Source organism: Galeopterus variegatus, unplaced genomic scaffold (genome assembly GCF_000696425.1).
Source record: "Galeopterus variegatus unplaced genomic scaffold, G_variegatus-3.0.2 Scaffold575, whole genome shotgun sequence".
Classification (NCBI taxonomy): Eukaryota; Metazoa; Chordata; class Mammalia; order Dermoptera; family Cynocephalidae; genus Galeopterus; species Galeopterus variegatus.
Window position 1 is genome coordinate 312,466 of NW_007726686.1, and position 24,334 is coordinate 336,799.

General features: G+C 55.1%; 1 protein-coding gene across 1 annotated transcript; it reads right to left on the reverse strand.

Moving 5' to 3' along the window:
* Positions 1 to 1,531: 1,531 nt before the first annotated feature.
* Positions 1,532 to 22,435, reverse strand: PCSK9 (proprotein convertase subtilisin/kexin type 9). Its single transcript, XM_008570141.1, has 12 exons — positions 22,238 to 22,435; positions 19,017 to 19,208; positions 16,707 to 16,830; positions 11,662 to 11,795; positions 11,286 to 11,427; positions 8,558 to 8,754; positions 7,521 to 7,704; positions 6,839 to 7,012; positions 6,395 to 6,543; positions 5,471 to 5,648; positions 3,524 to 3,705; positions 1,532 to 1,747 (listed from the first exon to the last, which is right to left on the reverse strand). The coding sequence occupies exons 1-12, from the start codon at positions 22,433 to 22,435 to the stop codon at positions 1,532 to 1,534; spliced, it is 2,070 nt and encodes a 689-aa protein (XP_008568363.1).
* Between the last annotated feature and the right edge of the window lie 1,899 nt (positions 22,436 to 24,334).

Sequence of the window (24,334 nt, forward strand, 5' to 3'; positions counted from 1 at the left end):
GCACACCCTCCCATGTACTTTAAATCATCTGTAGATTATTTATAATATTCAAAACAATATAAATACCATGTAAATAGTTGTTAAACACCATATTTTTTTTTATTTGTATTATTATTATTGTATTTTTTTTTCTGAATGTTTTCAGTCCGAGGTTGGTTGAATACATGGATGCACAACCTGCAGATATGAGGGCTGACTGTACTCATCAAATACTTGGTTTACTGAACCATTCAACAAAGTTATCAAGTGCCTGGTATAAGCAGGCACCATCAAATCTGGGCAAGAGCCATGACAAAATTGTTTTTATTTTTAAAAGTCACCATATAATAAAAATGTTACAAAATCCAGAATAAATATCTTCAAGTTACAAAAGCAAAACAGAGGCGTAGAAAAGCTTCTTGCTATAAAAAGGCAACAGAGAAAACAGACCAAAAAGGTAGACTCATGCTTGTTTGCTTATTCAGGTGGGGGCCAGGGGCAATGCTCAAGGAGGGACAGTCACGCTCTCCCCCACCCCCATCAGAGGCCTCTCTACCCTAGTCACAGTCCGTGCCCACAGAGCAGCAGCCTGGCAGCAAGCAGGGTGAGGCAGAGGCTCTCACTCGCCATGCTTCCTTGGGTCTGCTCCCTTTCCCAGCCTCACTGTGACCTGTGAAAACAGGACGTCCCACCTGGTAAAGTAAAAAGCGGCTTGGCCTCGGAGCCAGCCTGATGTTGGTTCCTGGCAACTCCCTGCTGCCTGCCATGTGAACTTGGCAGGCATGCCCGTGTAGTTCCCAATTTCTTCCTCCATAAAGTGGGGGTGCCACCATGAACTGTGCAGAGTAGCAGAGAGGCTTGGTGAGATGGTGCCTGTACCATGCGACCTTCCACTGCAACTGAAAAGTAGCTCCAGTGACAGCTCACTGCAGGCCGACGCTGGGTGACCAGCAAAACCTGGAACAGCAGAGCAGGGCAGCTGGGAGAGACAAAGGCCTGGCCCCATGATCACCTGGGACACGTCTGTCTCCAGCTGGATCTCGTCCCCCAACCCCCGGAGAGGTGTGGAAAACTGATCCCCCATTCATCAGGGAACCCAGGGTGCTTCTCCAAAGTGATGAGGAGGTGAAGACCATCAGCACCTTCCACCCCCACTTTCCCTTGCAGCCCCCAGTGCCTTCCATCCTGCCCATGGGAAGAATACTGTCCACGTGGAGACTCTAGGACTGAATCCCTGTTACATGGCAAGAGCTCAGTGAAAGGTAACTCTGCCCACAAGTGTTGGCATGCTGGGAGCAGCTGACAGGAGCTGAGCACAGTTTCACCCATTTTAATAGTGGAACACCAGGCAGAGGCCCCACAGTGAGGCAGGGGGCTTCCAGCACCTTCACCCAAGGAGGGGGTGATCAGGGTGAGATATCAAGTTGTCCTGTGCAAGGAGCCCACCCTGGCAGGTAGAGCTATCTCTGTCCCCTCAGGCTCAGGCCATGGAGGACCATCTCAAAGCCCAGGCCCTGAGCCCTCCCTAGGTACCTGTCCTGGGAAGGGGCTGTCACTGGAGCTCTTGTGAGGCCTGCTCCGAGGGCCAGCTCCGGCAGCAGATGGCAGTGGCTGCCGTGGCCTCCTCACTGGTCCTGCCTCCTGTACCGACATTCCGGACCCTCACCACACATGTGTTGTCCGTGATGTAGGCCCCCAGGATGTGGGAAGCCCCCAGGAGCGCACTGCGACCGGTCAGGGTCCAGCCCTCCTCACAGGCCACGGTGACCTGCCAGTGCCAGGGAGAAGAAGAAAGCACATGTCCAGCAGGCCTGGGCCAGGCCCCCCAAGCCACCTGGACTTCACGCCTCCCTCCCAACAATGCTCCATGGGGTCAAGTGCGACGGCTCTCATTCGGAGCCCACTTGGACCACAGTTCTGGAGCTCCTGCCCCAGAGGCTCTGCATCCATCACTGACCAGACCACACACTCCTGCTTCAAAGCCTCACCTTCAGGGGCGCTGGGGCACAGACCGATGTTTGACACACCAATGCCAAACTCCTCATCTTCCCTGCAAATTGACATCTCCTACAGCCTTCTCCATCCCACTTAATGGCAACGCCATCTGTCCCGTAGCTCAACAAAAACTTTGAACCACCCTCTAGTCCTCACATCCACATCACCCACCAGGTCTGTGGCTCCTCCCTCAGATGCCAGTATCCCCCAGGACATGTCCCGCCTGGCCTGAGCCCCCACCTAGCCTTGACTGTTGGAGCAGCTGTGCCTCTCGTCTCCAGCTTCAGCCTGTTCCCCCCCCCCAACACACACACAGTGTCTTCTCAGCTCGGCAGCCAGAATGAGCCTGTTTTAACCCAGGCCAGATCACGCTCCCACTGGGCTCAGAACCCTACGTGGCTCCCAGCTCACTTGGGCAAAAACCAGAGTCCCGACTGTGGACCTCAGGCCCCACATGACCTGGCCCTGGCCCCCTCTCTGAGCCCCCCTCTCATGCTAGCTCCGCTCCCACCTCACTGGTCTCCTGGCTCTTCCTGGCACCCTCTGGGCACACTCCCACCTCAGGGCCTTGCTCTGGCTGTTCCCTCTACCAGGAACACTGTTCCCTGGGATGTCCTCATGGCTCATTTCCCCACCTCCTCAGCAAGGCCTCACCTGGCCTCTCCCCTGCCCTCTTGCCATTCCTTTCCCTGCCTTTTCTCCAACACATCTTTTCAGTACTGTACAATTTACTTATTTTGTTTACTGTCCTTCTTGCCCAGTAGAATGGATGCCCCAGAAGGGAAAAACAGAGACGTTTGGTGGGTTTGTGTCCCCAACGCCTGGAATAGTGCCTGGAACGTGGCAGTACTCGGGGCATGCTGAGCAAGGGGACCTGGAACAGTCCTTGACCTCAAGGAATGCACCATCCAGACCACAATGACCACATCTGGCACATTTAAAAACCTAGTCTGAGTTCATTTAAGAGTGGACTCCCTATGGCTTCCTTTTAAGAAGCTCCTACAGGTCATAAAAAGGAGAGTTAAAGAGTCTGCACTCAGGTCTCCGAAGGCTCCCTGGCAAGAGCGTCATCCTCTTGGCAGGGCCCTTCCTTGCCTTGCTGGCCATGCTAAATGCTCCTCAACCTACAGCACTCAGCTTGGTTGTCCCCTCCTCTGGGTCATCATGGCTGAGTCAGCTCTGTCCCCAGCGACCAGTGGGAGCTCCTGGCCCCAAGCAGCCTCCCAGCAGATTTGTTAAATGGATCAATCCAGAAGTGCATGGGTATTGCAACTCTGTATGCCATATTTATGCATAATCTCTGCAAAGGGGAGCTGGGTGCCCAGGTAGTAATCCTTACTAATCTGGACAAAAGCAAAAATAAACCCAGCCACACACACACATGCTATGCACACAATGGCAAAAGCTACCCACAGCATCTGCCCCACAAACCAGCACTCTGATGCAGGACGGGATGGTGGTAGCACAAACACTGACCCAGAGAACTTGCACAGGACAGACACAGGCCACCCCCAGTACCAGGGGCCCAGCCACCCCCACACCCCTTCACCTGCTGTGCAGGGTCCAGGATCCCGTGCTCCTTGACTTTGCACTCCAGCCCCGGGGCATGGCAGCAGGAAGCATGGACGCTGGCCTCCTTGTGGCCGACACACCACTCGGGCTGACCTCGTCGCCTCGGCATAGGCCACCTGTGGGTGCCAATGTCCTCCGCCTCCCAGTGGGAGCTGCAACCTGGGCAGAGGAAGGCCAGCTCAGATACTAAAATGCTGGGGGATGCTCTGTCTCCACTCCATAACCCCACGGGCCCCATCTTTACAGTCTGAGGCAAGAGCTGGAAAATCCAGAAACAAATCAAGGTAGAAAAGAAATGCTGGCCTGAGCAACAGGACTCCTGGGTTCTCAACTCAACTCGGCCACTGACCTGCTGGGTGACCTTGGGAGAGCTGTCCAACCCCTCAGAGCCTTAGCGTCTCAGGGAAAACATCATCTCCCCTCCACCCGGAGATGGGAAGCAATGGGGCAGGGGCTCCATGGCCTGAAATGCTATAACAGGAGCTCAAACTCCCCCGGGTAAAAGTTCAGGGCGAGACTGGGTCTGTTTGGGGCACCCAGGGACTCCTTCCATGGGCTTGGGAATCAGACACACCCACTGGCCATGAAACCTCCACTAGTGGTTACTCAACTATACTGAGCCTCAGTTTCCCTATTTGTAAAATGGAAAGAGTAACAGCACCTACTCACAGGGATGCTGTGAAGATAAAACGAGGACATATATGTAAAGCCCCAGCACAGTTCCCGGCACATGGCAAGTGCTCCGTACACATTAGGGTCACGTTTACTAGATTTCTCTGTGTCCTAGCTGTGTGGCCTTGGGGAAGTCACTCAGCAGGTCCAGGCTACATTCCCTTAACTGCAAAATGGGACTCTTTTGGGTGTGTTTCATAGATAGTGAGATTCTATGGCTCTCGTGACTTCAAATAGGCATGTGCCCTTGAGCTTATCTGCTGGACTTTCCCAAAGGAGAGTGATTGGAACATGATGGATTTCCCAACAAGCCAAGACCCAGGAGCATGGCCACAGGCTCACTGGACCTTTTGGCCTCTCCCCTGGACAAGGGCACCAGCCACCTGTCTGCAAATCCATCCTGCCTTCCAGCTGTTCTTCCTACAGCCGGCTTCTAACTGCTCACTCCCCTGCTCCTAAACCTTCAGTGGCTCCCCAGTGCACACTCAATCAAGAACCAATTCCTGAGTGAGTTATGTCAGGCTGGCTCCCCACTGTTTCCCCAAACCGTCCCTGGGACATCCCAGGCTCCATCCATGTAGAACAGCTCAGCCTTCTGCTGACCTGAGGACACCATCTCTTGATCCCCCACAAGGTTCCTATCTGACTTCCTGCTACCTGCCTGGGCATGTTTTTGACATAGGGTGGCCCATCAATAGTTACTATACCAGAGAATGGATTTTAAAGCAATGGGTGATGACAGTAAGAATAACGATAGCTAGAATTTATATTGTCTGGCACCAAGCTAAGTGCTTGGTGCCTATCCTCCCCATTTTACTGATGAGGAAACTGAGGCACAGAGATGTTAAGTAACTGGCTCAGGTCACACAGCTGTTGAATGGCAGAGTGGAATTCAAACTGAGGTCTGCCCCACTTTCAGATCCAGGCTCAGAGCCTCCCTTACACTACCCTGCCTTTGGTAAAGTACCACCGTGCTCCGGGCCTAAGCTCCACAGGTTACCCACCTCATGGCAGCCCCATGAGGCAGCTGCTACCTTCATCACCCTTACGGAGGAGGCAGCTGAGACAGAGAAGTAAAGTCACCTGCCCAGGCTCTCATGGCTTGGAAGCGGCAGAACCAGGCTCCTAATGGGCACTTGGCTGCAGAGTCTGACTGATCATGCTCATGAGGACCAAGTGTGGTAGGGGCTGGGCACCTAAGGAGGCAGGGATTCCTCTGATCCTCACCCCAGGGCAGGGCACAGCCTCCTACCTGTGAGGACGTGGCTCTGCGGGTGGCAGTGGATGTGGGTGCCCACACCAGCCCCAGCTGGTGGAGCTGTGTAGACGCTGCAGTTGGCCCGGGGCAGCAGGCAGCACCTGGCAACGGCGTAGACACCCTCACCTCCAAATGCGTTGTGGGCCAGGCAGACCCGCCTGCCCTCTCGGGCCTGAGGGCCAAAGATAGAAACAGAAACCTGCTTTGAAAGGGCTTTGGAAACACAGGATGAGGGGCTGGAAGGGGTTGACTGAAGCACCTGGTCCAAGCCCCGTGAACTCTTTCAGAGGCCAGCCAGCCCTTCTCCTATCCCTCTGGGGACAAGGAACTCACACCTGCCCAAGGCAGACTGTTCTGCTGATGGTCAGCTCCAGACACTGAAAGTGGCTTTCAAACGGAGACGTAGGGCAGATGCCAGAGTGAGGCCACAGCCTGCTCTGCCCGACCCACTTAGCCTGTCTGGAACAAGCACTCCGGACACTGCCAGGAACACCCACCTGCCCATGCCTCCTGGCTGGACACTGCCCTTCCACCAAAATGTCTGCACATCACCCTGCTGCAGGAACATCAATTCCCCTTTTGTGCTGGTTTGAGATTCCTCAACTCCCAGAACCATGGAAGAGCTGAGTAGAAAATGCCCTTGAGACTGCTGAGGCAGGCACTGCAAATCGGTCTAGCAATCAGTGATGTCCTGCCATCCCCCAGGAAATCCTTCTTGGTGTGGCTCCCTTCAGCAGCACCCCAACCGTGTGAGATGGAATGCACCTCCACCCTGCCCTAGCCCAATGCTTTAAGCTCACAAGAATGGACGGAGGGGCTTGCTGGGGATCACTGAGGGCTTGGGGCTGATCTGGGCCTGGAAGTGAGAATCCTGCTTGGTGCACTGACACACATAAACAACGGAGGGGCGCAGGTCACCTCAATGCGCTCGCCCCGCCGCTTCCCGCTCCTGGAGAAACTGGAGCAGCTCAGCAGCTCCTCATCTGGGGCGCAGCGGGCCACCGCCATGGCCATCCGAGTAGGCCCTGAGTGTGCCGACCACACGGTTCTGCACAACAGCTGTCCACCTGCAACAAGGCCCTGGGGTGAGGGGGGATGGTTGGAAGGAGGGAAAGCCTCCACCAGGGAACTCTAGAAAAATCTGTAGTTTGTGGTAGGGGAGAGGGGGCTTAAAGAACACATTCAACTTAACCATTAAAATATGCTATAAAAACACTGCAAACCCTTTCACAGCCTGTTCTCCTTTGATCTTATTTAAGGTCACTTCTCCCTTACCCAGACGAGGGAGAGGAGAGAGAGGCCAAGGTCACACAGACCTTCCAAGCCCAGTCTGGACCCTGCCCACCCTGCCATCCTGCTTACCTGCTCCATGGGTGCTGGGGGGCAGTGTGACCACCAGGTTGGGGGTCAGGACCCTCTGGTCCTCAGGGAACCAGGCCTCATTGATGACATCTTTGGCAGAGAAGTGAATCAGTCTCTGCCTCAGCTCAGCCAGGGTGAGCTTGGGCTCGGCCGTCAGCATCCTGGCCGCAATGCCTGGAGGTGGGGGTGGGCGGAGAGAGATGGTGGTGGCCTGGCTCTCCTTCTCAACCAGGGGACTTCTGCTAGCACACAGGCACACAGACACACACAAACGCACATGCACACACACTGACACACCAAGCTGCTCTTCCAGAAATTAAGCCACCGGCAATCTCTTTCTAGGTGAAAGCCAAATAGCAAGGTATCCTGCTCTCCCACCTCTGGGCCTTGGTAATTGCTGTTTTGTTTGCTAGGTGAACTCCTATTCATCTACCAAACCCCAGATCAAATGTCCCTCCTCTAAGAAGCCTTCACTCAGGCTGGACAGATACCTCTTCTGGGCTCCGTCCGACACAGCCCTGACTACCTCATTCTCCATGTTTGCACGCCTACCTCCCCCATAAGACTGAATGTCCTTGAGGACACCATCAGGTCTGCCTCATCTTTGGTCCCCTGGCCCAGGCCTGCCTGCCAAAGGGGCTGTTGGAATCATGGTGGCCGAGGTGGTAGGGCAGTGACTCACCAGCCACGTGGGCAGCAGCCTGTGATGTCCCACTCTGTGATACGAAGCAGGTGCTGCAGTCGCTGGAGGCACTGATGATGTCCTCCCCTGGGGCAAAGAGGTCCACGCAGTGGCCAAAATTGGTCCCCAATGTTCCCAGGGTCACTGGCTGGTCCTGGGCATTGGTGGCCCCAACAGTGATGACCTGGAGAGGTAAGGAGGTGGGTGGCAGAGAGAGGAGCCAAGGGGAGGGGTTGCAGGGACAGCCTGAGACCTTGCCAGCTGGTCTCCTATACACTTGTTTGGATCCTACTCACATGTCCCCTTCCTGAGGGAAATCTGACTCCCCAGGCACGGCCTCCCCCCGCCTGTGCTTCCCCATGTCCCTACCACATGCCAGGCACCAAGTCCCTATGGAGTTTACATTCTAGTGGGGGAGACAGAAAACAAAGTAAACAGGAGACTATTTGATGTATTAGGCTATTAGGCGGTTTTAAGTGCAATGAAGAAGAAAACATGGGCAAGGCAGAGAAGACTGCTGGGTTTGGCTTGCTTCATGCAGTTTTGGATTTGGCAGCCAGGGAAGTTGGACTATGGGGAGGCCCTGAGGGTAGTGGGCAGGAGCATGTGCCGCTGGCCTGTGATTTAGGCCCAGCCCCTGGGGCTTTGTGGGGCGGCCGGGTGAGGAAGCAAGGGTGGGTGGGGGAAAGCCAAGGACACTGTCCTGTGGGCCCAGGGGAGAGCTGATAGGGGCCCGGTCCGGACAAAGACCAAGGTCCTGGGGATGGGGAGAAGGGGCGGGGATCCAGGAGGCCTTCGGGAGCGAGAGTGGCCAGGACAGGACGTGGGACGTTGTGGGGGTGGCTTGAGGGTGCTGCTGTCACAGACTCTGGGATGGAGGTTCCAGCCCTGCTCTCCCCAGGCTCCCGCGTGGGGGTCTGTGACAACTCCTTCCCAGCCAGGCCAGGTCAGCCTCCAGGAACGCACCACATGAAGCCCACAGAGGGCCGGCCAGCCCACCTTCCCCTCATTCTGGGGGCAGTGGCGGCAGCACCTACCTCGGGAACCGAGGCTGGGGAGTAGAGGCAGGCGTCGTCCCGGAAGTTGCCAGCCGCGGCGACCAGCACTGCGCCCGTCCCCGCCAGGCGCTGGCAGGCGGCGTTCAGGACCCGGCTGTACCCGCCCACCAGGGGCAGCAGCACCACCAGTGGCCCCCCAGGCTCGGCCAGCTGGCTTTTCCGAATAAACTCCAGACCTGGGAGGACAAAGCCAAGGTCAGCCCTGAGGAGACATGCTCCCCTCCCTCCCCTGGCCCCTTCCTACAGAGGCACCATGTGACATGTGTCAACTTGGTACCCCAGTGTTTGGTCAAACACTAGTCTAACTGCAGCTGTAAAGGTAGTTTTTAGATGTGACTAACACTTAGGTCAGAAGACTGAATAAAGCAGATTATCTTTCATAATGTGGGTGGGCCTTACCCAGTAAGTTGAAAGCCTTCACAGGACAGACTGAGGTGCCAGGAGGCAGAAGGAACTCTGCTTCCAGACCATCTTTGGACTCGGATTCCAGCCCTCCTGGCCTGCCCTGAACATTCAGACTTGCCGGCCTCCACCATCATAAGAGCTAATTTCCTTAAATAAAACTCTTGCAAAATATGTATATATATTCTACTGGCTCTGTTTCTCTGGAGAATCCCAACTAAGACACATGGGAAGTCTATTGACAATGACAGCAGCAATAACACCAGCCAACTCCCAGGTACCACGTACCAGACTCTAAGTGTCTAAACATATGAACCTACAGGACCCTCTCAATAGCCCTGTTGTTATCCCTTTCCACGAAACGGAGGCACTGAGCGGATAAGTAAGGTCCTCAGAGGAAAGAGCAGGCCCCTCCGCCGCACCTCTGACTTCACCATCCTCCACCCTCCCAGGCCTGGCTCAGGTGCCCTCTGCGGTGACTCAGAGTTTTGGGCGAGTCCCGGAGCCCATTCACCAGCTGTGCGACCCCACCCCTCTGCAAAACAGAGACCACTCATTCTCCACCTCCTGGAACTGGGGGGCTCACTAACCCTCCACCCTTGTGGCTGTGGTTCCCTCTAACCCGGCTGCGCTCTGCTCCTCCATCTTGGAGCTCAGTGTGCAGACCGGGGTCTGCCTCATGCTACCGTCCCCAGTGACGATTCTAACCCCTCACAGCCCGCGAGCTCCGGCTCCATGGCCTGGAGACCTGGAGTCTAACATCAGCTCTCACCTGACGTGCTAGGGGGCCAGGTGCTGAGAGCTTCTTCTCTCATGCTCTGGCTTTTGCTCTGTCAAATGGGAGTGTGGCCGAGCCAACTTCTCAGAACCTTCTGGATCCATGCCTCTGGGATGTCCCAGGGGGGCTGTGGCCTACGTGGGAGTTGGAATCCCATGGCCATGCCCCTCCTACTACCAGACAGCTGGGGGGGCCCCTCCCACCAGGGAGGGAGCAGAGTGGAACTGGGTGTGGAGGTGAAGAGTAACAGCCACAATTACAATTGCCAGTTATTAAGCACCTGCTGTGTACATATCTCTGTGCTCAGACTTGACAATCATCTGCTCTCAGAGGAGGAAGCTGGAGTGACAATGAAAGGAATAGCTACTGTTTGTTGAGCCCCTGCTCTGCCCCGGGTAATGTGCTTGGGGTTTTCCGCACACTGACCAGGACCCCAAACAGGGGGTGTTCTTCCCCTCTGCACAATGACCTTTGGGAACTGGCCTGCCGGAGTCTAGGTCAGTCGATAAAGGGGTGGGACAGCCATGAGGGGTCACCTGATGGGGCAGGAGTTATTGATTCTTGCCTTTAAAACTGAACATCAAAACCTGTGCTCTAAATAGGAAAGTCTTGGGGCAGAGCTCGTGGGGCACAAGGCAGATTCCTGGACCTTCTCAGCCTTTCGCACAAGCCCATGGGCTGCCACTGCCGGCTCAGGAGCCAGTGACTGACCCAGGGGACCGGGGTTCGCAGTGGAGGTCAAGTCACTGTCCAGAGCCAGCACCTTCTCCAGTGAGGTCACCAGCTCTAGCTATGTGACCCTGGGCAAGTCACCTCCCCTCTCTGGGTTGGTTTAATCAATGGTTTAACAGGTATCGCAATGCTGCCTCAGGATGTGGTGTACAAAGCACTTTGCTCAGTGTCTGGCCCCAGGACAAAGTTCCTCTGAGAGCTCCCTCCCTCTTCTCTGTCCACAGGCCCCCAAATCCTAGCTCTCAGCTAGACCTCACTGGAGGCCATCGTGTGGGCTGGACACAGTAAACTGAAAAGTCTGGAAAAAGTCCTCTGCCAGTTTCTCCACCAAGTCTGCCTAGCCAGGGTGACCTGCAGGGCACAATCAGTCATGCAGTAGTCCCCTGGTTTTAGAGGTATGCAAGCAGAAGCATGCATAGAAGAAGTATGCAAGAAGAGTTTGCTTAGATCACCTCAGGGGTCCATCCGAATCTGAGATAACATGACAAAAGACATAAATACTTTAAAGGGCTTGAAAAGGAGAGCGAGCAGAACTGAGGAACGACCACTGACCCAGGGTCAAGGCTGTCACCTACCTGGGCTGAGCCCCTGCCCTTTCTGGGCCTCGGTTTATCCATCTGCCTTCATGACCTCTGGGGGCCCTGCCAGCTTTGACACTCTGGGCCTCTCTGGCTCTGGGGCAGAGGAAGCCTCGGCCTCCTGGGTCAGGAGACATTAGTTCTCCCTGGGCAGAAGCTGCCTCCCAGGCCAGGTCCAGACAGAGAGGGACCAGCACCATCTGGAGCCATCACTCACCTATGAGGGTGCTGCTGACCGTGCCCTTTCCTTGGCAGTTGAGCACACGCAGGCTGCGCAGGCTGGCGCCCTTGGCCACGCCAGCATCCCGGCCACTGACCACCCCTGCCAGGTGGGTGCCATGGCTATCACACTTGCTTGCCTGCTCGACCAGCACAAGGACGTGTTAGAAAGCCCACCCACCCCATAATATAGCAGCACGTGGCTGGACAGATGGACACCCCACCCCAAGACTGCTAGGCCCGGAAGGAACAGTGATGGCTGGGGAGGCCAGGCTGGAAGTGCAACCATGACACTCTTGAAGTGGCAGTCCCCTCCCACCTCCAGGTAGGGGGTGAGAGACAGGGCAGCCCCCCTGCCTGAGGGCCATACTTACCTGTCTGTGGAAGCGTGTCCCGTCCTCCTCGGGCACGCTCTCAAAGTCAGTGACTGTGACCCTGCCCTCAATTTCCCGGTGGCCACTCTGGATGCTCGTGTCTAAGAGATACACCTCCACCAGGCCCCCTCCACCTTTCCAAGTGACATTGTAGAAGAGGAGAGAATAACCATGAGCTTAACGTTACAGTTAACACATACAAACTGTTTACCACATCCCGGGCACTGTGGTAAGCACCTTAAATGTACTGACTTAAATATACTGACTCACTTAATCTTCAAAAACCCCACATAAGCCCATACTATTGTATCTTTACAGACCGGGAAAGTGAGGCATAGAGAGGGTAGGTAACTGTCCAAGGCCACAGAGCTGGCAAATAACAGAGCCACGAAGTGAACCAAGGGGCCCAGCTCCATAATACTAACATCCATACGAAATAACAACATAAGCATTAAACATAATAAATATTATGATGTCAAACAAACCATGCCCCTATTTACAGCCTTTCACAGTTCACAAGCCTGAGAGGCATCCAGACAAGATTTGCAGGATACATGGAGAGTAACAAGGCTGCCTGGCCATCTGAGCAGGCCCGCACTGCTCAGAGAGGTAGCATTGCTACCACCTACACTCGATGATTCTCATCGGGTCAGTCCATACTCCCCAGGAAGCAGGCAGCAAGATGGCATGAGAGATGGCATGAGAGCTGCAAGCGGCCTGCTGTGGGAGATGTGTGTGCAGGACAAAGTGGAGGGGCAGGAGTAGGTTCTCATCTCATGACAGGCTGGGAGTATCCGTCTCCTACGGCTGCTGTAATAAATTACCACAAACTCAGTGGCTTCCAAGATGGCATGAGAGCTACAAGCGGCCTGCTGTGGGAGATGTGTGTGCAGGACAAAGTGGAGGGGCAGGAGTAGGTTCTCATCTCATGATAGGCTGGGAGTATCCGTCTCCTACGGCTGCTGTAATAAATTACCACAAACTCAGTGGCTTCCAACCACAGAGATTTATTATCTCTCAGTTCTGGAAGCCAGAAGTCCAAGATCAAGGTGTCTGCTGGACTGTGTTCTCTGCGACTGCAAAGGCTCTGGACGAGAATCCTTCCTCGCCTCTTCCTCCTTCTGGAGGCTGCTGGCATCGCTTAGCTTGTGGCCACACCATCCAATCTTTGCCTCCATCTTCACATGGCCTCCTCTATGTGTCCAAAATCTCCCTCTGCCTTTCCCTTATAAGGACACATCATTAGATTTAAAGCCCCCTGGATAATCCAGGATGATCTAATCTCAAGATCTTCAAGTACAACTGCAAAAACATTTTTTCCAAATAAAGTCACACTCACAGGTTCTGGGTGGATGTATCATTCTGCCCATTACAAAGTGGTTCGGTGACTGCTCTGAGCTCCCCTACTAATTTCAGACAATGTCAGGCCCCAGTCCCTTGCCTTCCCATCCCACCATGCTACTAGATTTGGGCTTGACCCAGCTGTCAGGAGCCAGCCTATGTGCACACTGTCCTGCTGTCCCCCTGCCCTGTGGCCTCCAGTCTTGGCAGGAAGCTCTGCTGGTCCATACCCGTGAGTACTTTGGTTAGTTCCATATAAAACGGGGCAGGTACCCAGCGGTCTGCCTCCCCTCCTAGGATGCGGGACAAGGCAGGCTCCTCGCTGCACCCCATACCCCTCCTACGAGTGTACCAGTACTTTTCATTCATCAGTGGGCACCTACCAAGTGACCAGTGCCACACTGGGAATGGTGGGGCTGAGAGGGCTCTGAGCTCAGACCTAAGGACATCCAGAGACCAAAGAGTGCCAATCACCCTGGAGGAATCAGTAGATATTGAGCTGGAACATCGAAGGGGCAGACCCGTGATGAGGCCAGTGAGGTGGGCAGAGGCCAGATCCTGCAGGACCATAACCCTTCGTCTGTGTCCTTCTAGAAGAGGCCCCAGCTGGCTGCTGGGGACACAGGTGCTCAGGAATCAGTCTAGGATCTGTCCTTGAGCTGCTAGGCTGGCGGGAGAGATGGATCTATCAACAGACAGCCCGATGGGATAAAAGCTAATCCAGAGGATAGCACAGGGACTGTTTCATAGACAAAAGCCTACACAGAAGGAACGCTCAGCTAGCAGGAGAGCGTGCCTGGTGGGCTTCAAGTCCAGTCCCCTCATGGTGGGTGGGGAGGAAGCTGAGGATGCTGCTGTGTTAACCCAGGCCAGAGCCCCTCCTTGGTCCACCCGCATTCAGGACCACCATCTGCTCCAGGAGCTGTTCCAGGGGCCCACTTTGAGGTGAAGTGACCACTGCAAGGTCACACCCAAGCGCCTGGGGAGTGGTTTGTGGCTCAGGGAGGCAGCTCTCACCCTTCCAAACACAGGTGGTTCCTTCCAGCTGGCCCTAGCCCACTGTCCTGCTGGGACAGGGAAAGGACAGGAGGCTTCGAGCATGGCCAACAGGTGCAGGTGGCCCTGGCAAAGGCTCTTGGTGAGGTGCTGCTAGGAGAGAAGGTCCCTGCATGGAGCACCCACCCCAGCCCACGGCCCCCACCACTCCCTGAGCAAAAGAACAAGCCAGAGGTGTCTGCAGAAAAATCCCCATGCTTCCAGTGAGATGGAAAAGGGCAGGGGCCCAGCTCAGATAGGGCACAGTGCCTGCCTGCTGGGCCTTTCCTAGGAGACATCCCTCTACCGTTAAAACCCCCATGTGAGGTGGGGCCTACTGTTGTTCCCTGTCACAAGCTCTGCACCTCTGGAGCAGGTAGCTCACTCCCTCCCACCAGCCAGCCCCTGCCATGCCTGAGAAGCTCAGACTGTAGCCAAGTTCTTCCTGTCACCTCTATCCTGGAGCTACCCAGGCCCAGGACCCTGCACCTACTGTTGTTCCCTGTCACAAGCTCTGCACCTCTGGAGCAGGTAGCTCACTCCCTCCCACCAGCCAGCCCCTGCCATGCCTGAGAAGCTTAGACTGTAGCCAAGTTCTTCCTGTCACCTCTATCCTGGAGCTACCCAGGCCCAGGACCCTGCCCACAGCCTTCTGCCCCTTCCATACAGGCCACACTCCCTCCTGCCTCCGGGCTTCTGTCCATGTTCATTCCTCTGGTTGGACACCGTCCCCTTTGAATGAAGGGTCTGTTCCTGGGCCCAGCCAGCCCACCCTGCACTTGTCTGCACGGTGCTCGGCCTGCCCCATCCCAGCCCGCCCCTCCCCAGCCCAACTGCTCTAGAGGGGCCTCCTCCAGCCATCCCCTGCCTTCCATTCCTTCCTCTTCTCACACACACTAGGAGCAAGTGAGGGGTCAGACAGCCATAGGCATCCCCAAGGGGGAGGAAAGGACCATATCTCTTTCTAGCCCAGGGGAGTGTCCACATCTCCAGGTTACCCCACAACCTGTGGCTGTGACCTTATATGGAAAAAGGGTCTTTGCAGATGTGATTAAGTTAAGGCTCTCCAAATGAGATCATCCTGGATTATCCAGTGAGTGCTAAATCCAATAAGTATCCGAATAAGAGAACGAAGAGGAGAGAGACACACACAGAGAAGGCCATGTGAAGATAGAAGCAGAGATGGGCATTATGAAGCCACAAGCCAAGGAACACTGCAGCCACCAGAGGTGGAAGAGGCGAGGAAGGATACTTCCCTAGAGCCCGCAGGGAGAGCGCAGCCGGCTGACACTTTGAGTTCAGACTTCTGGCCTCCAGATTGCAGAATAACCTTCTCTTGTTTTATGCCACCGAGTTTGTGCTACTTTGTTACAGCAGCACTAGGAATCCAATTTAGGGGGCACAGTCCTCTCTCTCCTGCTTGGCTTGGGGTCTCTCCAACCCTCTGCCCAGTATCCCTCCCCCTTGCCAACATTAGCCAGCTCTGGGAGTCCCTGAGGCATGGATGTGGAGTGCAGGGGGCTCTAGGGCTCCACTTGGAGAGGCGCAGCCTGGGGTAGGGAGGGGCAGGCTCTTCCTGCAGAGGACACCTGTCCTCTAGCCAGCCACAGGCTGCCCAGACCCAAGCAGCACACCCCACCTGACCAGGCCCCTCCTCTCTGCACAGCCACTCTTGCCAGATGGTGCTGCACACACACACACCTCTGACCTCCCTACCCTGGCTGCAAGCCCTGATGACAGCAACTCAGAAGCCACCCAAACTTTCAGTGCCAAAAGCGTTTGCATATCCTTCACCTCACCAGAGCCTCACAACAACCCCATGAGGAGGACAGGGACAGGATTATTGTGCCCATTTTTCAGATGAGGAAGGTAAGGCACAGAGAGGGAACTGGCTTCCTACGATCCCATGAGAACTAGTAAGGGCTGGAGGCTGAGCCCACCCTGAGACCCGAGTCCCAGCACCAGACTCCACTGAGCCCAGACCCCCTGCCATGGGCACTTCACACTCAACATGGTCCAGCTAGAACCCCAATCTTCTCCCCAAACCAGGTGCACTTACAGTCTTCCCTGCCAGAACCCAGGCCTTTTTTTGGCCTCGCCTCCTCCCTCCCTGTCCAGACCAGGCAGATGGAAGAGCAGGAGGAAAGGCCAGGAGGGGACACACGGCATGGCCCATGCAGGGAGCCCCTGGAAGTCTAACGGTGCTAGAGGCAGGCAGGCAGAGCAGGGAGAGACAGGAGACTAGAGACCTAGCTGGGGCAGCCCAGACAGGGCTGTGTCTGTCCTCTTAATGGGCCCGGTCCTGTCTGTGGGGCATTAGGAGACCTGTGGGCCCTTGGGGAGAGTCAGGGTCAGACTTACTTTCTCCCCAGGTAAGTGCAACCAGCCGAGCCATTCCAAATGGAGAGAAGAGGCAAACAAGAACTATCAGAAGGTGGAAGAGAGGATGACCTAAGGAAAAGACTCCCGCATTCTACGTGGAGCAACAGGAAGGCAGGGAGTGGTGGCTGTAGTGGGTGGGAATGGGACAGAAACGAAGTGGTCGGCGGAGTATGCTGAGTTCCAAAGCCCCTGAGAAGTGAGGCCATCGGCAGGGGGGAGGCAGGCCAGAGCAGAGCAAGGGAATTCAGCCCGGAGGGTGAGGGGCAGGGCACAGAGGGGAAGCTTACTGGGGGGGCAGTATTCATCCTTCTGGTATCGTGTAGGGATAATCCGCTCCAGGTTCCACGGGATGCTCTGAGCAAAGACAGAGGAGTCCTCCTCGACGTACTCGACACGGGGCAACCTCAGAGCCTGCAGAAGCCAGAGAAGCCAGGAGATCTGCCTAAGCCATCTGACCTGCGACCCCAACCACAGCCCTGCCCCACCTGACCACACAGTGCCCACATCCCAGCCCAGCATCCTCCCACTTGTCCCGGCAGACTCCCTCCGGGTACCCGATGGCAGATTTGGAGCCAGATTTCCCCACTCCCTGATCAGGCTGGGGAGCCCAGCGCTCCCATATCTCTGCAACTGAGCCCAACACTGCCAGGTGGCACAGAGGATTCCCTTTGGGAAGGATTCTGAATTTGACATCTCACCTGGGGAGCTAGACAGTGCCAGGCTCTGGGCAGGCTGGACAAGCTCAGGACCTGGACTCCACGCCAAAATCATGCTAACAGCACCAGCAAGTCTGTTTGTCCCAGAGCCGTTCCCCACCCTCCTCTGCTTGCTCAGTGCCTGGGAGGCTGACCCTGCCCACTGCAGCACCGGGCTCCTTTGCAGCACCTTCCAGTTGGGCTCAGGCAGTGGGGGCACCAGCAGGCGTCTGGGGGACCAGAGTGTGCCTGCTCCACTCCCTCCCTGCTCTGGCGCAGGTTCCAGCAGTGGCTGCCTACTTGGTGAGCATGTCTCCCCATAGACAGCCCCTCCTCCGTGCTGCCAGCTCCCACTGGGCGGGGGAAAACTACTCCCTCTCCTCACCCTTCAGACTAGAGGTGGTAACAGCTTCCCACCACAGCTAGTCTCTAGGTGCCTCAGTATCCCCAGGGGCTCCTTAACCACCCACACCTCAGTGAGTTTCTGTACCTAGCATCTGCTTAAATACTTCATGATCTCATTTAGTCCTTAAATGACTATTCCTGTTATTTTGCCTGGCTCACAGAAAGGAGATTGAGGCTCAGGGAGGAGAGGGAATTTGCCCAAGGTTAGACAAACCAGTAAGGGGCTGAGCTGGGACTTGAGCCCAGGCTGGTGGGATGCCAGCTCTTGGGGGCAAATGTCTGCAGCCTTCAGCTCGGCCTCCTCTCCTTGGAGAAGCTGCCCTGACCTTCGGGGCTCGTGCTTACCACCTGGCACTGTGTGTGCACCTTACTCGTTCCTCCCCACTGCGCTGAGCACATTGTACCACAGTTAACTGTACTGGCAGTCACTGGTCAGCCTTTCCTCCTTAACTGTGAGATCCAGGGAAAAGCCTGGGGATGCTTCATCTTCGTATCTGCAGCACACAGTAGGTGCTTGTTAAATGTGTGTTGAGCAGACGGATCGAAAACATTTACTTGTCAGTCTCCCTACTAGACTAAGGGTTCCTAAGGACAGGGACCCTGTCTAATCCCTATCATTGCCCCATAGGACTTGGCACACAGTAGGTGTTCAGCAGCTGGATGCTGAATGCTGAACTGAATGAAACCACGGGGCAGTAGCACAGTGGAGCCAGGAGACATGGGTCCAAACTCTGACCCTGCCAGTCACATGCTGTGTGGCCTTGGGCAAAACCCTGTCCCACTCTGGGCCTTAGTGTCTGCAGGAGGCTGAGAAGCACCCAAGCCAAGTAGAGAGTCAGTATGAAGTTGAGATCCATGCATTCTCATCAAGTGAGAGGACAGGGAAGGGGAGTGGGTTGGGAGGTGGGGGTAGACACAAAAACAAGAAAGGCTCTTAAGATGTGCATTTGAAGCACCAGGGCCAGGGTAAGGACACAGGATGCCAGAAGTCCCCAGCTACCCAGGCCTCTTTCTGCCCCTCCACCAAAGAAGAGCATCCTTGTTGAGCTGGAAGGAGAAAGGCCACCCTCTTCCTAGAGGAGGAACATCACTCTGGATAGCATCAGCTTTGAAGGAATTTTGGAGCCTTGAGTCATGCCTTTTATAAAATGACTCAGGCTCCACTGAATGTCCCAGGGCTTTGTCCCAACAGGTTCCCACAGGCAGCAGATGAATCAACACAAGAACAGCTGGCAGGCCGACCACGGGTTTAATCCCAGGCTCCACCACTAGCTGTCTCTGTGGTCCCTTCTGAACGTCGGTCTGCTCATCTTTCAAATGAAGATGGTCGTACCACTGGGGTACCACTAGGCACTACGCTTAGTACCCAATAAGGACTCAATAAACGTTGGCTGTGTCCTTCTGATTTTCAGTGATGGACACACTGAGGACAGTCCCCAGCATGTATGCAGCGGCCCACCCCTACCAGGAAGTGCCACGTCCAGCAAGGTAGCTCACCAGGTCCAGCAGGTCACCGCTCATCTTCACCAGGAAGCCAGGAAAGAGGTCGTGGAAGATGTGCAGGACCTTGGTGAGGTAGCCGCGGCGGGCAGCTTGGGCCTGCAGGCGACGTGCAGTGCGCTCCGTCTGCGAACGGTGGGTGCCTTCCTTCAGCAGCACCACATAGGTGCCTGGCAACCTCCAGGCATCCTGGCCCCAAGCAAGGAGGAGTAACATGATAGGTTACAAATACCAACAAACCCTATGGGTGCTTTATCACACCTTTATTAACAAATTAGAATTACAAAAAAAAGCCAGTAAAGTAAACTATAAAGAGAAGTTACCAAATTAGGACCAAAAAAAAAAAAACCCAAAAACCACATATAGGCCAACTATTAACATAGCTTATACAACACTTTCAAATTTGACAGTCAGACAAAAATGGGAACTGTAAGCTACACTCAACAACAGGTTCTCCTCAGTACCTGCACCTAGCTCTGTATAGGCCCATCTGAGGCTTGGTCACCCCTGGAGGCCCCCCTGAAGGCCACCCCCTTCTGGAGACCTTCCTAGTTACACCTTCCTCCCCCATACCCCAATCAGAATAAATCACTTCCTACCCATTCTAATACCTCCATGACTCCCCCCAGAGGCAGGCCAGAGGGGAAAACTCACAGGCTTTGGAGCCAGAAAAATGTGGACCTGAAGCCCAACTCCAATATTTACTGGCTGTGCAGCCATGAGCAAGTCAATCAACCTCTCTGAGCCTCAGATGTTTCCTCTGGATTGTACGGACCGTAATACATACGGCACAGGCCTTCCGGGAAGGCCAAGAGAGGAGGTTGTGTAAGGCACCCAGCTGGATGCTCCGCAGATGCAGATGGAGTCAGCAAAGGCAACACTTCTCAAACAGGGAGAAAAGAGTCAAGACATGGTCTATAGGAGCAGATTTGTTTAGTCTTAGCTAGCTCTTGTCTCCTCCAACTGCTCTCAAGCAGACACACCTGCTCAAGAACCTTCAGTGGCTCCCCACAGGCTGCCAGATAAAGTTCAAAGTCCATGCTCCTTCTTGGTCCCTGCCTCAACCTACCTCTGCAGACTCATCTCCCACATCTCTATATGTGCACCATGGGTTTTGAAATTCAGAATTTCTTTGGATTTTAGAAAGGTAGTGATGAACAATCAGGAAGTCTGCTCAGAGGAAACTGGAGCTGCATACTGTAATCTACTCAGCAAAATATATGAACATCATATTCACACAAGTGGAATAAATAATGAATATAAATAACCTCATGTCAGTTCAGGTCAGATTCTACCATCAAATAAATTACAAAAACTTTTGGTTTTCAGAACATTTTACAATTCAGAAGATGGATAAGGGACTGTGCACATGTGTGCCCTAGGCTCCACCTCTGCCTTTCCCAGCTCTGTGCCTTTGTTCCTGCTATCCCCTCCCCTTAAAGAATAAAATTCTCCTGCCACCTTTATTTGTTAAACTCCTATTCATGCTTCAAAGACCCATCTAAATACCCTCTGCTAAATGAAAATCTAATGAACTGAGAGGGTACTCTGTGCAGTGAAATGAGAGTTCTCCTGGAAGCCAAGCTCTAATGCACCAGGGGTGCACCTCCTCTCTCTGTGCCTCAGTTTCCCATGACTAAAATAAAAGGATTGGTCTAAAATCCTTCGCTTGCTCAAAACATTTTCATTCAAAATTCGATTCCCACAAAATATCCATTGAATGAATTCGTAAATGAACTTTAGGTTCCTGATCTACACTTCCACCAGGGAAGAAATGCCACCACGTGGTTGTCTAGCCTGTGCTTACTCACCTCTCAGGATAGGGTACTCACTACTTCCACAACAGTTATTTTGGGGCAGTGGTGACTTGAAATGCCTTTTCTTATCCTGGCCACAACCAGCAACATCTCTCTAGAAGGTGAAAGGCTCAGGGAGCAAGGGAGAGGCACTGGGAGCTGAGTAAGGGCCTGACATGATGCCTGGGACATGAGTGAGGGCCTCACCCCAGCACACTCTTGCAGAAGGGAGGCCAGGTAACTGTTATCCGCAGAATCTCCCCCTCTGCCCCAGGAGCTGCAGTTTGGAGCAAAACGGGTGCCACCCAGAGATAACACTGCAGCCAGAGACATAACTACTTCCTGCAAGTGATATCTTCCTGGGCTTACATCGGGAGGTCACCTCATGTGCTCGACCCAGCTCTTTTCCCTTCATTTCCCCACCTGCTGCACACTGAATCTTCACAACCACCCTTGGAGAAGGATTGTCACCTCCCCGTTAAAGATACGAAAATGCAGGCTCAAGGTTAAGTGACTTGCCAAGCACCACCCAGCTAGCGAGGTAAAGCCAGGATTCAGCCCTAGGTCTGACCCCAAGCCCGGACATCGGAACTACACGGGGAAAGATTGTAACTGGAAGGAACCAGCAGCCCACAACCCGAGGGCCAGGTGCTGGCAGAGAAGTTCAGGAAACTGGCCGCGTCCCCCAACTCCGCGGACCGCCAGGGGGGCTGCGGCGCGGGGCTCAGCCTCCGCCCCAGCACCAACGGCCCCTCCCGGCCTGAGCCCCAGGGACCCCCGCTCTCGAGGGGGCCTCGAGAATAACTCCGCCCCTTCCCCTTTAGTTTTGTTCTTTTCTCCAGCCGAAAAAGACGCAATACTGAGGATGAGTTCTGTAGCACGAAGAAATTGCCTCCCGCCCCCATCGTCTGCCCCCTCTCCCTCCCATCCCACCCCCGTTTCGGGTAGTGCCATCTCTCCGAGACCCCCACCGCACACCCTCCACTGCCCGCATTTCCCGAACTAGGTCAGAACGCACGACAGCAGCAAGCCCGGTGCCGTCCTCAGTGCGTGCCAGGCGCTCAGCCCTTCGCCCACCCAGCCGCGGTGGTGCAGACGTCTGAAATGCGGGCAGGCGACCACGGCAGTGCTCTGCTGCTCCTACCTCGTGCCTCCCAGTCCCCCACGCCCCGCGAACCTTCCCACCACCTAGTGCAGCCGCGCGCCCCAGCGTGTCCCCAAAGTGCCAGCCGTCCCCCTTTCCCCGCTACCGTCCCAGCAGTCCCCAAGATCGCGCCAAGCCCGCCGCTGGGTGAGCAGAGGGCCCTCAGAAACCTTCCCTCCAGCTCCTCCCTTACATGGGGAAACATGAGGCCAGAGAGGAGACGGGACCGCAGCCGTCCCGCGGCGGCTTTGTCCGAACCTCCCACCCGGCGCGCGCACCTTGGCGCAGCGATGGAAGGCGGCGGTGGCCACGTGCTGGGCCGCGTCGGCCGGGCTGTACTCCTCGGACCGCAAGGAGAGCACCAGCTCCTCGTAGTCGCCGTCCTCGTCCTCCTGAGCGCTGGCACCCCCAGGGCTCAGGAGCAGCAGCAACGGCAGCAGCTGCGCCCACTGCCGCCCGGACCTGCCGGTGCCCATCGGGGACACAGGAGAGGTTTGCGTCGTGGTGCTGAGATCCGGGACCGCGCCGGCAGCGCCTCGTGCCTCGTGGCCGGGGAGGACGGTTCGTACACGGGAGCGCGGGGCAGTGTCACTACTCCAGGCTCGAACCCCCAGCTGAGCCGCTCAGCGCCCGCCTGCAGCTTCGTACGCCCCGACGCCGTGGCGGAAACCTTCTAGGGTGTGGGTGCTCGACGACCCGCGCCGGAGATCACGCCACCCGAGCCCCATCGGACGATCCTATCTGATTAAACATTAACGGATCCCCCAGACTAGAGTAGCAGATTTCGGCCTCGCCCTCCCCAAACAGCGTCAGATTACGCTCGGAGGGAGGCCTTAACAGCCCCAAATTCTAATAGGGCTGGAAGGTGGGCCGGCGCTCGGGAGGCGCCTCCTCTCGGCCGCTCACCCCGAGCCCTGCGTGCGATGCCGGACTCCGAGATCTGTTGGGCCCACCCTGTCGGTGTATCCGGCGTCTGCCTTGTCATCGGCCAGTCACCCTCCTCGCCTCCCCTAGAGCGATGTTAAACCACTCCTCCCTGCTCCACTCCTCGCCGCCCCGGTGACCCTTGCCAATCAATCTGACTGCGGACTTCTCCTTGCCCCCCCGAATTCTCTCCACCCCCCCAACTCGGCGTCCTTCTGGACTTAGCCTGGACCCCTCTCCAGCCTCTGCCCTTGTGCACCCCGCACACCGACCTCACCTCCAGCCGTCCCTCTAAGATACTACTTGCTTTTGATTTCCAGCCGACATGCATTTCAAGGGATTTATTTTATAAAGATTCAGTTTTTTAATCTGCAAAAATGTTACATAGGTACATTTAAAAATTCCATTGTAGGCAAAAGCTCAGTGTTCTGAACAGTTCAATTTGCAAAGATTCCTTTTACACCCCATGTCCAAGAACTCAATTGGACAAGTGTCCCGTGAACATCTATTGTGTGCCAGGCAGTAGGATGCAGGGCAGAAAGAGCAGCTCCAGGCATCATCAGATCTGTGTGTGGCTAAGTTGAGGCTCGCTCTTCCCAGAAGGGCTATACTGGGAAGAAACAAGGGGGGCTTTGTGACCCCACTTTGCAGATGTGCAGCAGGTTCTCAGTGAAATGACTTACTCCAAATCCAGGTCCTGGAGTCTAGCGTTGGTGCCCTTTCTATCTTGTTTGGAAAGACCTCACTTCAGAGAGCCGATTTAAAAAAGACTGTGCGATCAGTGAATTGAGGTGACCTCTGTGAGGTGAGGTCAGAGTCATCCCCTTGTTCTTTGTTCCAGCTTCAAATATCCCACCGTCCTGGCAAAAGTAGGAGCTCATTGTTTGCTGAAAGAGGTGGCACATGGCTCTCCTTCCTGTGGCCTGTATGTGGAATTGTATTTGAAATGTGCTTTTGGCAACTTCCTCATCAAAAACCTCCTCTTGTAAAAAAAAGGGTGGGAGCAAGCTTTCCCCCATGCTCCCCTGTGAAACATTAAGCTTCTCACCTACCAGGGGGTCTTCATGTGTAGCCAGAGGATGATGAAGCACGTGCAAATGATACTGGAGGAGAGGGTCTGGGGGGCCCAGTAGCTGGCCTCGACCCACCCTGTCCTCTTACCAGGTTCTTGACTCTGCCACAGGAGTGAATTCAAGAGCTGAGTCACAGCAGAAAGTGAGAACAGGTTTAATGTAACGAATAAGAGATACAGATTTAACAGAGGGAGTACAGCATAGCTCCAGAGACTGAGCAGGGCCCACACCAAGTCTAACACGAAAGTAAGAAATACACATTCACAAAGTGCAGGCTGGCTCTGGAATGAACAGCATCCTGCTAAAGGCACGTTTGAGACAAAAAGATAGAAATACACACCTCAGGTGAAGTGCAGGCTTGAAAGTAAGAAATACACA